The following is a 13,124-nucleotide window of genomic DNA, read 5'->3' as shown; positions in this document are numbered from 1 at the left end:
GTTCTCCTTTTTAATTGTTACCATCCAGAACTCAAAAATCTTAAAATTCCTTTCCCTGATAATAACTTTTTTTTATTATCTTGAATGAATTCCTGAAATCTCTCCCCACCCCTTGTTTCAAATCCCATCTCAACTTCTGGTTTATTTCTCTTGAGTTATTCTCATAATGTTTACATATATCTGCTGTTTATCTAAATGAAATAAGCTTATTTTGGTCTCTTAAAACATGCCTAGTTTGAACTTAAAAAAAAATTTTTTTTAATGTTTGTTTATTTTTGAGACAGAGCATGAGCGGAGGAGGGGTAGAGAGAGGGAGAGACAGAATCTGAAGCAGGCTCTAGGTTCCGAGCTGTCAGCACAGAGCCCAACATGGGGCTGGAACTCATGAGCATGAGGTCATGACCTGAGCCGAAGTCAGACGCTCAACCGACTGAGCCACCCAGGCGCCCCTGAACTTTTGATTCCTACCCTCCCCAGTCCCCGCCATTTTCCCTACCATCTTCCTCTCTAGTTCAGTTAATGGCATTGTCATCAACTCAGGTACCCTGGCCTCAACACTGACACCCAGTCTTGACTCCTCTTAGTGCATCAGAAACTCCTGCAGGTTCTGCTTCTGACCACATTTCACCCTCTCCATGTTACCTGCTTGTCTAAGCCAGCATCGGGCTCACCTGGATTACTGCTGCCATCCGTCTTCACTGCGTACTTCCACTCTTGCCCCCTCAAGATAAAGTGTAATCAGATCCCATCACTCCACTGATGAAAGTCCTCCAAAGATTTCCCAGCTGCAGTTACAGCAAATCACAAATGTTTTGCCTCAGCCTTCAGGTGTGATCAGGCTTGTCTCCATCTCTTCCCTCCATTCTCCTCATTCCTTGTGTCCCAGTCATACCTGACCTCTTTGTCACCCTTGAGTATTCCGAACTCCGTGCCACCTCAGGGCCTTTGCACATATTTCCTGTTGTCCTACAACTCTCTTCCTACATTTTTAGTGTAATGCCGCCTTTTGTAGTTCAAATACCTCAAAGTTACCTCCTGGGAGAGGCTTTCCCTGAACCTCCTGGGACTGCCATCCATGTTTTTCCTGAACTGTTTATTTTGTTTCTTTATAACTGTACTACCTCAGTTTATTTTTATTATTTTTTTATATATATAATATTTCTTTTATTTATATATGAAATTTATTGTCAAATTGGTTTCCATACAACACCCAGTGCTCATCCCAAAAGGTGCCCTCCTCAATACCCATCACCCACCCTCTCCTCCCTCCCACCCCCCATCAACCCTTAGTTTGTTCTCAGTTCTCAACAGTCTCTTATGCTTTGGCTCTCTCCCACTCTAACCTCTTTTTTTTTTTTTTTTCCTTCCCCTCCCCCATGGGTTCCTGTTAAGTTTCTCAGGATCCACATAAGAGTGAAACCATATGGTATCTGTCTTTCTCTGTATGGCTTATTTCACTTAGCATCACACTCTCCAGTTCCATCCACGTTGCTACAAAAGGCCATATTTCATTTTTTCTCATTGCCACGTAGTATTCCATAGTGTATATAAACCACAATTTCTTTATCCATTCATCAGTTGATGGACATTTAGGCTCTTTCCATAATTTGGCTATTGTTGAGAGTGCTGCTATGAACATTGGGGTACAAGTGCCCCTATGCATCAGTACTCCTGTGTCCCTTGGATAAATTCCTAGCAGTGCTATTGCTGGGTCATAGGGTAGGTCTATTTTTAATTTTTTGAGGAACCTCCACACTGCTTTCCAGAGCGGCTGCACCAATTTGCATTCCCACCAACAGTGCAAGAGGGTTCCCGTTTCTCCACATCCTCTCCAGCATCTATAGTCTCCTGATTTGTTCATTTTGGCCACTCTGACTGGCATGAGGTGATACCTGAGTGTGGTTTTGATTTGTATTTCCCTGATAAGGAGCGACGCTGAACATCTTTTCATGTGCCTGTTGGCCATCCGGATGTCTTCTTTAGAGAAGTGTCTATTCATGTTTTCTGCCCATTTCTTCACTGGGTTATTTGCTTTTCGGGTGTGGAGTTTGGTGAGCTCTTTATAGATTTTGGATACTAGCCCTTTGTCCGATATGTCATTTGCAAATATCTTTTCCCATTCCGTTGGTTGCCTTTTAGTTTTGTTGGTTGTTTCCTTTGCTGTGCAGAAGCTTTTTATCTTCATAAGGTCCCAGTAATTCACTTTTGCTTTTAATTCCCTTGCCTTTGGGGATGTGTCGAGTAAGAGATTGCTACGGCTGAGGTCAGAGAGGTCTTTTCCTGCTTTCTCCTCTAAGGTTTTGATGGTTTCCTGTCTCACATTCAGGTCCTTTATCCATTTTGAGTTTATTTTTGTGAATGGTGTGAGAAAGTGGTCTAGTTTCAACCTTCTGCATGTTGCTGTCCAGTTCTCCCAGCACCATTTGTTAAAGAGACTGTCTTTTTTCCATTGGATGTTCTTTCCTGCTTTGTCAAAGATGAGTTGGCCATACGTTTGTGGGTCTAGTTCTGGGGTTTCTATTCTATTCCATTGGTCTATGTGTCTGTTTTTGTGCCAATACCATGCTGTCTTGATGATGACAGCTTTGTAGTAGAGGCTAAAGTCTGGGATTGTGATGCCTCCTGCTTTGGTCTTCTTCTTCAAAATTACTTTGGCTATTCGGGGCCTTTTGTGGTTCCATATGAATTTTAGGATTGCTTGTTCTAGTTTCGAGAAGAATGCTGGTGCAATTTTGATTGGGATTGCATTGAATTGTACTACCTCAGTTTAATCTGAAATATTTGTTAAGGTGTTTTTAATCTCATGGCACTAAATTAGGATCTCTGGCATGATGGGCAACTGTTTCTCTGGTTTATTACTGTATTTTCAACATCTATAGTAGTGCCTACACAGTAGGTGCTCAGTAAATATTTGTTGAATTAATACAAAACTTAGTGAAATGTAATTCACTTTACAAATGTAATTACAAATGTAATTGAATTTGTAATTGAAAAATACAAATGAATTACAAATGTAATTCAAATTACAAAATGTAATTTTTGTAGACAAAAATCACAAAATGGAGCATCCAGGTGGCTCAGTTGGTTAAGTATCTGATGATCTCACGGTTGTGAGACTGAGACCCGCATCAAGCTCTACATTGAGCATGAAGTCTGCTTGGGACTCTCTCTGCCCCTCCCTCACTTGCTCACATGTGTGTGCTCTCTCAAATTAAATGAATAAACTTTAAAAAACCCCACAAAACCTGTTACTTGTATTACTAAGTAATAATGTATATATAAGTTGGTGTAAATATATTAGAGCTTTAAAACATTTTATTTTTAGTACTCATTAGAACTCTTCAAAAATGTCAGCCAGGTATATAGGTCTTTTGTGAACACATTATTATGATTTATCTCAAATGTAAATTATGTGACTATCTAAAACTAAATTTAAATTTACTATCTGTATCTAAATTTAAACTTACGTATTTGACATGTTTTTAGGTCTCACTCCACTAGAATATAAGCTTCAGGAGTGCCCATCTGGTTTGCCGCTATACTTTCTTTATTTTCCTCTATTTTAATTCCAGTATAGTTCACATACAGTGTTATATTAGTTTCATACTGCTATATTTTCAACATCCATAATAGTGCCTGATACATAATAGGTGCTCAGTAAGTATTTGTTGAATTGATGAAGGAATGAATGAAAGGAAACTGACAGCTAAAAAAATTACAGATCTTTACATGTATCACTAAGTCATAATAGTAACCATACATATATCTTAAAGTATTAAAATGTTTTATTTTGGGGGTGTCTGGGTTGGCTCAGTCGGTTAAACGTCCAACTTTGGCTCAGGTCTTGATCTCACAGTTCGTGAGTTTGAGCCCCACTTCGGGCTCTCTGCTGTCAGCACTGAGCCTGCTTCAGAGCCTGCTTCAGATCCTCTGTCCCCTTCTCTCTGCCTCTCCCCTGCTCATTCTCTCTCTCTCTCTCTCTCTCTCTCTCTCTCTCAAAATAAATAAACTTAAAAAAATGTTTTATTTTTCAGGACTAATTGGAATTCTTCATAATGTCAGGTAAATTTTTATGAATAAATTTTAATACGCTTTATTTTCAAATGTGAATTGTGTGATTTTTTTCCTAAAAAATTGGAGTTTATTTCCTTTTGAGGTTTATTTATTTATTTATTTTTAGCATTTAGAGAAAACTTGTATATGTTCATTTATACATGTGAACATTTCTATCTACCTTTGGCAGAAAAGGATTAAAAGGGAGTTACGTGGGCACGTATGTACTGAAAGATCTCTCAAATATGTGGGGAAAATAACGTAAAGGAAACAAAAGTAAGGAAGTAAATCTGCAAAGAGGAGTATAATCTTAATTAACCTGTGATGACAGTCTGCCCGCATAGAGGAGGGCTCAAAAGCAGGGCTGCATTTCCCAGCAATGCAGGAGATGACAAGGCAAGAAATACCACATTTATGGGACTTGGGCTTTTCTTGCAATAAAAGTCAGTTGGTGAAGAGATTCAGAATTTTTCCTTGTAGGGAATACAAGGAGACATTGCTCTGATTGCAACAAGAGGACAAGATAGCGTCATGGAAAGTGAGTTCAGTTCCTCCCTTGCAGTATTTACAGCAAGCAATGTTGCTTTTACTGGAGAGGTAGATTAAACCACCTCTAAATGAGTTATGTGTGGTACCACTGCATTGTAAGCCATTATGTATTTATCATGTTATGTTTTGAATTTATTTGAACACAGTCATTTTCCAAAAGAGGTTAGGGAAAAAATAAGATTCACTCTATATATGACTGTGTTCTCCATAACATACAGTGGGGAAAACAGTTTTTGCAAATGTGCAAGGAGTTCAAGTAGGTGGGAATCAGCATGAAGTCAGCCAGACCACTAACGTAAAAGTGTGTTGCTTTGATCATAGCACAATGTGAATAATCGCTTAGTTTTTTTTTTAATCTATAGTCAGCCTGAAAATTCATCAATACATATTAAGAGGTTAAAAGCTAATATACATAAAGAATCATGTGTCTTTAAAATATAGTAGTGTGTTTCATAGTTAGATTCATGGGTAAGAAAAAATGAATATATTCTGTTATTACATTATCACTTCCATTGTAAATCATGTCCCCTCTCCCTTTCCCAAGGTGTGATCCCCACAGCCCCTGAGCAACCTGCAGATGAGAAGGACAATCAGATAAAGTCTCCTGATCAAAGGCCTGATGCACCTCCTGACTATAATTCCCATTTTGTACCAGGTGAGTTAATATTCAGAAAGGTTCTTTTTACCTCTCCAGAAAACGATAATAGTTAAGATTGCTTTTTTTTTTTTTTCCAACGTTTATTTATTTTTGGGACAGAGAGAGACAGAGCATGAACGGGGGAGGGGCAGAGAGAGAGGGAGACACAGAATCAGAAACAGGCTCCAGGCTCTGAGCCATCAGCCCAGAGCCTGACGCGGGGCTCGAACTCACGGACCACGAGATTGTGACCTGGCTGAAGTCGGACACTTAACCGACTGCGCCACCCAGGCGCCCCATGATTGCTTTTAAGAGTAATTAATTGAGTGATTCAGTAAATAAGTATTGGAAGCTTCCAGGGTGCCAAGTAGTTTACCAGATGTCAATTAGAATATATTTGTGGGCTGCTGAGGAAGGAGGTTGTACAAATCCTCATGGCATTCTCTTTGCTCCGTTATGAAAACATGAAGAAGATGTTGTAGGGCCAAGATGACAGTAACTGGCTCTAACAAGGATTTGAGGGAAGACCTAACTGAGGAAGTCAAATTTTTCTGGCTTGCTGAGGAGTTTCTCACTCAAAGAAAAGGAGGAAGGAACCATGCCTGGCAGAAAGAATTATCTGTACATGGCTAACAGGCACATGAAAAAATGCTCCACATCACTCATCATCAGGGAAATACAAATCAAAACCACAAGGAGATACCACCTCACACCTATCAGAATGGCTAACACGAACAACTCAGGCAATTATAGATGTTGGCGAGGATGTGGAGCAAGGGGATCTCTTTTGCACTGCTGGTGGGAATGCAGACTGGTGCAGCCACTCTGGAAAACAGTATGGAGGTTCCTCAAAAAGGTAAAAATAGAACTATCCTACGACCCAGCAATTGCACTGCTAGGTATATATCCCAGGGATACAGGTGTGCTGTTTTGAAGGGACACATGCACCCCTGTGTTTATAGCAGCACTATCAACAGTAGCCAAAGTATGGAAAGAGCCCAAATGTCCATTGACGGATGAATGGATAAAGAAGATGTGGTGTATATATACAATGGAGTATTACTCGGCAATCAAAAAGAATTAAATCTTGCCATTGGCAACTACGTGGATGGAACTGGAGGGTATTATGCTAAGTGAAATAAGTCAGAGGAAAACAAATATATGACTTCACTCATACGAGGACTTTAAGATACAAAACAGATGAACATAAGGGAAGGGAAGCAAAAATAATATAAAAACAGGGTGGGAGACAAAAACATAAGAGACTCTTAAATACAGAGAACAAACAGGGTTGCTGGAGGGGCTATGGGGGGGTGGGCTAAATGGGCAAGGGACGTTAAGGAAGACACTTGTTGGGATGAGCATTGGGTGTTATACATAGGGGATGAATCACTGGAATCTACTCCTGAAAACATTATTGTATTATATGCTAACTAAGCTAACTAACTTGGATGTAAATTAAAAAAAAAAAAAAACTATCTGTACAAAAGCATGAGGTTATGAAGGTCTGGTATGAGACATGCATGGGACAAATGCAAGAGAAATGGAGGTAAATGGCCTTGGGTGCTAAGGAGTTATACTAATATCTTTAGAAGTCTGAATTTACTTGTTGGTGACTCAATGCAATGGATGCTCATAATGTCAGTAGAAATTTGAGTTATTATAGTCTTTTTAGAAAGTGGGGCACCTGGGTGGCTCATTTGGTTAAGCATCAAACTGACTGGTTTCAGGTCAGGTCTTGATCTCGTGGTTTGTGAGTTTGAGCCATGCACCAGGCTCTGTGCTAACAGCATGGGGCCTGCTTGGGATTCTCTGTCTCTGCCCCTCCCCTGCTTGCACTCTATCAGTCTGTCTCAAAAATAAATAAACTTTAAAAAAGAAAGTAATTGGGCAATGTGTAAAATTTTTAAAATTAGAAATACACTTACTTTTGAAGTAAGGAAGGAAATAGGATTCTACATAAATGCATTTTAATGACTTAGAAAATGATGAAGTGTAGCAATATTTCTTTTTAAAAATTTTTAAAAATCTTTAGTTTTGAGAAAGAGAGAGAAGGGGAGAGGCAGAGAGAGAGGGAGACACAGAATCTGAAGCAGGCCCTAGGCTCTGAGCTGTCAGCAGGGAGCCCGATGCGGGGCTCGAACTCACAGACTATGAGATCATGACCTGAGACGAAGTAGGACACTTAACCGGCAGAGCCACCCAGGCACCCTGCAATATTTCTCTAAATATATATTTAAGTGTATATTTAGAGGTGGAAACCATTGAGTTAGTCTGTGAGAGAGGAGAAGAAACTTCAGTACCCACAGGATCATGGTAAAAATGTTGTTTTGGCTCTAGACACAAGATCCATGGAGCTCAGTTAACCTGTGCCCTTGAGGTGTTTTCTGAAAACAGCAGGGTTTCCTTTTCCCCTTTCCCTCATAAATATGCATGATGTGTAGATCTGGTCCAATATAACCCCTCATTACTAGCTCAACTCCTAAGTCCACAATGTTGACAGTCCTAAATTATAATCATGCTATATCTGACCATTTCTCTAAATTTACTTCAGTGACTGTCAACATGATCTACATAATCTTTCTTTGAGAGAGCTTGAGCAGGGGAGAGGCAGAGAGAGAGAGGGAGAGAGAAAATCCCAAGTAGGCTCTGCATTGTCAGCTCAGAGCCTGATGTGGGGCTGGAATCCACAAACTGTGAGACCATGACTTGAGCTGAAACCAAAAGTCGGACGCTTAACTGACTGAGCCACCCAGGCATCCCTCTACCATTTTTAAGTAACATTGATTGTAACCATGTTCTGCTCATCTGGGAAAGTGTCTTTTCCTCTGTATCAAAAAAAAATTATCAAGAGAGTAGGATATGTCATTTAAATCAAATGACTAGATAAATTGAAAAACATCATCTAGTAGAGCATACAACTGAATTTTCAGTTATGAAATAATAGTAACAAAAATTCATTGTGATCGCCACCTAGTGGCTGAATTATGTACTTAATCTATGATGACAGATGCAAATTAGATCCCTGTAATTAACGTAAAGGAACTTGAACTACTATAAAGTATTTGTCTTTAATGCCCTTAATTCCTTTGACTTTAAGCCTCTCTTAGCCCCCACCCATATCAGTCTCCTGTGGTCTGAACTCGCATTTCCACCTGCCTGTAAACCACTTCCCCTGGAAGGACCCCAGATCTCAAGCTAAGTGATCTGCAATAAAGCTTGGGCGTCTTGCTCCGGAACACATTCCCTGTTTTCTTTCTGTCTTCTGGAGGCCACAGGGACCCATGTCAGAATGTGAGAATCTTTCCTCATATCCAGTCTGTTACTGAGATGGGACTGTCCATTCAGTGTTGCTTATTAGACTTCCTACATTGCCTCCTTTCGGCCCTCCCGCAGCAGGCACCTCCTGCCTAACCTCATCCACAAAGGGTCCAAGTGTAAGTCTGATCACTTCACTTTCTCTTTTATTGGCGTACGGTTTAGGTTCTTTGAACAGCGTATAGATCCTTCATAATCATCACTCCCTCCTTCCTTTCTAACCTTGTCTGCTCAGTCTCCATACATAACCTTGCCCCCCCCTGCAATTATGGGTTTCCCCTGTGCAGCTGTTCATTTTGCACCTACTCCCTGCATAAAACCTTTGCCCATTGTGGAGGTGCCAGCTGGGTCTAACCTGTCAGCACTAGCCCCACAGGGTACCTCCTCTGCCTAGGCTAGGCACTGCTCCTCTATAATCTCTTCGCACACCATGAATCCACGTCTGATCGCACAAGTTACTTGCTTCATGATAACCATTCACTTTTTATTTTTTAATCTGTGTTTTTAACACAGAACTGAACGTCCTTGAAGACAGATGTGTCTTTCTACCTCTTTCTGTTTCTAGCTGCAGGCATAGCAGCACGTCCTTGAAATGGGCTTGTGGCGTGTTTCCCAAATAAAGGAATGCTTGATTTATTTCATAGCCTTGTTCTCAGTGAGTATTGGAAGAAATAGTTCTACAATTCATGATGCTCATGAGTGGGGTTTTTGTGAGTAACCAAAATGTCCCAGACTTCATGAGCTTCAGAAGCCACTCTCCCCTTTAATGCCCAGCTCACCAGAATCTGACCCTCTGTCCAATTTGTCTTGCTCAGAAAGTGTCATTTTTCTTTATTTCTCATCCCAAACAACTTCTGGAAGTTTGGGGGAGTGTCCCTTCCCGGTGGTGGTTGGTCTCGTCAGCATTGGCGGACCCCAGACCACTGCTTTGCCTCTATGCTGGTCACCTCATACTCTTTCTGAAGCCAGCTTTCTGCTAGCTAAGCTGTTTTTTCCTGTACCATGACATCCCACAGGAGGGGTGTGTGTGTGTGTGTGTGTGTACAGAACTTAAGGCCTAAAAAAAACAGCTTCCAGCTAGAGTTGCTCTTCCAGTCTATAGTGCCAAGGCCATCCATAGAGTCCTGTTTTGGATGTTCCCAGCCTCTACCTAGCCTTTGATCTAAAGGGAGTATTTTAATTAAGGGGGCATCTGCAGTCAGAATGCTTGAGTTTTAATTCTGACTCTGTCACATATTGACACCATTGATTCTTTAGGAAGTTACTTAACCTCCTTATGCCTCAATTTCTTCCTCTGTAAATTCAGGATCATAATAGTCCCTGCCATAGAAGGGTGATGTCAAGTAGTTAGAACAGTGCCTGGAACATAATAAAGCTCAGTAAGTATTAACTATTCTCCCTCTTATAAAAATAGTAAACACAGTTTCCTCTAACAGGAGTTGCTTCCTAGGGTGCATGGTGTTCAGTACCTGGTTCTCTGGGCTCTCTGAGAGAGAGTACTCTCCACCTTAACCTGATCTTTCAAATCTTTTAATTCTGTAAGAGTGACCTTTTCAAAGAACAGCTACTAAGGGACTGTTTCCATTTTTCAGGAAATATCAGTCCCTGCCCTACACAGCTGTGTGGCATTGCTTTTTGATAACAAAAAGATACCGATTCCCCAGTCTGTAGACCCACAGTGTCCAACGCCTGGGTTACTTTGGGAAATAGGACACCATCAGTGGGGCTTCAACATCACAGCCCAAGCTTAACTATCTTCATCTTGTTCCCTTTAGCATACTTACTTAGACATGAGGTGAATCCTGCCTTCTAACACTGCTTGCTGTCTTTTGTACCAACATCTAGTAATTTTTTTTTGTAATTTTTTTTTTCAACGTTTATTTATTTTTGGGACAGAGAGACAGAGCATGAACGGGAGAGGGGCAGAGAGAGAGGGAGACACAGAATCGGAAACAGGCTCCAGGCTCCGAGCCATCAGCCCAGAGCCCGACGCGGGGCTCGAACTCACGGACCGCGAGATCGTGACCTGGCTGAAGTCGGACGCTTAACCGACTGCGCCACCCAGGCGCCCCAACATCTAGTAATTTTTGAGCACATGTATAAGAAAACACAGATACATGCATAAACGCACATTATAAGCAGTAATTTAATAAACAGCAATTTTCAGAGAGACACTTAGTTTAACCTATGTTTAGATAAGATTTGTTTTTTGCCTTTGAGGAGAGTATCTACAAAACTATTTCTAACCATGGTGAAAACAAACTTCTATACATCATAGTTTTGTAACGTTGTCTCCATCTTTTCCATTCTAGAATAGAATCTTTTCTTTCTTTACATTGGTTAAACAAAAGTGTCTTTAAATCACTGGCTTTCGAACATTCTTTTTTTTTTAATTTCTTTTCTTTCTTTTTAAAGTTATGTCTACATCCAGTGTGGGGCTCAAACTCACAACCCCAAGATCAAGAGTCCTATGCTGTACTGACTGAATCATCCAAGTGCTCCCTCAAGCATTCTGGATGACAACCTACTATGACCCACAGTAAATATATATAAATATATATGTAAACATATAAATATATAAATATATATATATAAATAAATATACATACACATATATGTATATATGTAACTATTTATATAATATTTATTATATATATGCTATATATAACATTTCACCAAGCAGCACTCAGTTCAGTGAGTATACAGCATACAGGCAATACAGTTTGATTTTTTTCTTTTTTACTTTATTCTAATGTAGTAAATCTTATTTTAAAAATTGCAATTGTGAATCATTAAATTGATTTTATAGCCCAGTAATGTACGTACAGATTGTAAAATGCTGTATTAAAACAATGTTTCTCAGTTGTTAAGAATTAATGAAATAGCTATACCTACATAAGAGAAAATATACCTTAAGGCAATAATTGTTAATAGAGTTTAAGAACATTTTATAACAGAAGTGTCAGTCCATCAAGAAGACATAACGATTGTATACATCTAAAAACAGAGCTCCAGAATATATGAAGCAAAAATTGACATAATTAAATGGCAAAATAGACAATTCAATAAATACCAGTTGGAGACTGCAGTACCCCACTTACAGTCATGGATAGAACAACTAAGCAGCAGATGAAAGAGGAACTGGACGCTGTAAACAATATTATAAAGCGAACTAAACATAGACATATATAGAACTGTCTACCCAACAGCAATAGAATATACATTCTTCTCAAGTGCACATAGGACATTCTCTAGGATAGAGCTACTGATTAAGCCATAAGACAAATCCCAATAAATTTAAAACAACTGAAATCATATAGATTTCACAATGGACTGAAGTTAGTAATCAATAAAAATAGAAGGAAATTTGGGAAATCTGAGGAAATTGACACACCCTTAAATAACCAAGAGCAAAAAAAAAAAAAAATCACAGGAGAAATTGGAAGATACTTTGAGATAAATGAAACCACAATATACCAAAGCTTATGGGATATAACTAAAACAGCTTAGACATTTGTAGCTATCAACATCTACATTAAAAAGGAGGAGGGGCACCTAGGTGGCTCACTTGGTTAAGCATTCAACTTTGGCTCAGGTCATGATCTCACAGTTCATGAGTTCCAGCCCTGCATCAGGCTCTGTGCTGACAGCTCAGAGCCTGGATCCTGCTTCAGATTCTGTGTCTCCCTCTCTCTCTGCCCCTCACCCACTCATACTTTATCTCTTTCTCTTTCAAAAATAAATAAACATTAGAAAACTTTTTTTTAAAAAAAGATCTCAAATCACCAACCCAACTTTCCACCTTAGAAAGAAGCCAAACCTTAAGTACGAGGCAATAATAGAATTTAAAGTAGAGGTAAATAAAATAGTGAAAAAGAAAAGCAGTGGGCCACATGGACAAAACCAAAAGTTGGATCTTTGAAAATATCAACAAATAGAAATCTTAAGCCAGACTGACCAAGAAAAAACATAGATTCAAAATATTAAAATCAAGAATGAAAATGGAGACATTACTAAAAAGCTTACAAAAATGTAAATGTATTGTAAAAGAATACTATGAACAATTGTATACCAACAAATTAGAAAACCTGAAGAAATAGATTCCTAGAAATATACGAACAACTGAAAGTGGCTCCAAGAAGAAATAGAAAACCTGAATGGAGCTATATAGCAAGTAAAGAGATTGAATTAGTCATTTAAAAATTTCTGATAGGGGCGCCTGGGTGGCTCTGTCAGTTAAGCAACAGACTCTTGATCACAGCTCAGGTCATGATCTTACTGTTCATGAGTTCAAGCCCCACATAGGGCTCTCTGCTGACAGTGTGGGGCCTGCTTGGGACACTCACACACACACACACACACACACACACACACACACACACACACTCTCTCTCCCTCTCCCTCTCCCTCTCTCTCCCTCTCTCCCTCTCTCCCTCTCTCCCTCTCTCCCTCTCTCCCTCTCTCCCTCTCTCCCTCTCTCTCCCCTGCTCTTTGTGCCCTTCCTCCCCCTTGCACATGTGCACGCATGTACACTCTCTCTCTCTCTCTCTCTCAAAATAAATATTAA

The 13,124-nt window shown here is 39.7% G+C and overlaps 1 protein-coding gene across 1 annotated transcript in view; it reads left to right on the top strand.

The window, feature by feature from the left end:
* Positions 1–305: 305 nt before the first annotated feature.
* Positions 306–13,124, top strand: part of LOC112850003 (phospholipid scramblase 4) — a 28,012-nt gene continuing 15,193 nt past the window's right edge. Inside the window, exons 1-3 of the mRNA XM_086674486.1 lie at positions 306–828; positions 4,035–4,062; positions 5,147–5,257. Coding sequence (XP_086530612.1) covers positions 4,056–4,062; positions 5,147–5,257 — 118 coding nt within the window. The 5' untranslated portion in view covers positions 306–828; positions 4,035–4,055. The remainder of the gene's footprint in view (positions 829–4,034; positions 4,063–5,146; positions 5,258–13,124) is intronic.

Source organism: Puma concolor, chromosome C2 (genome assembly GCF_028749965.1).
Source record: "Puma concolor isolate L17-30 chromosome C2, mPumCon1.1.hap2, whole genome shotgun sequence".
NCBI classification, from domain to species: Eukaryota; Metazoa; Chordata; class Mammalia; order Carnivora; family Felidae; genus Puma; species Puma concolor.
This window is presented reverse-complemented; position numbering and strand designations above follow the sequence as displayed.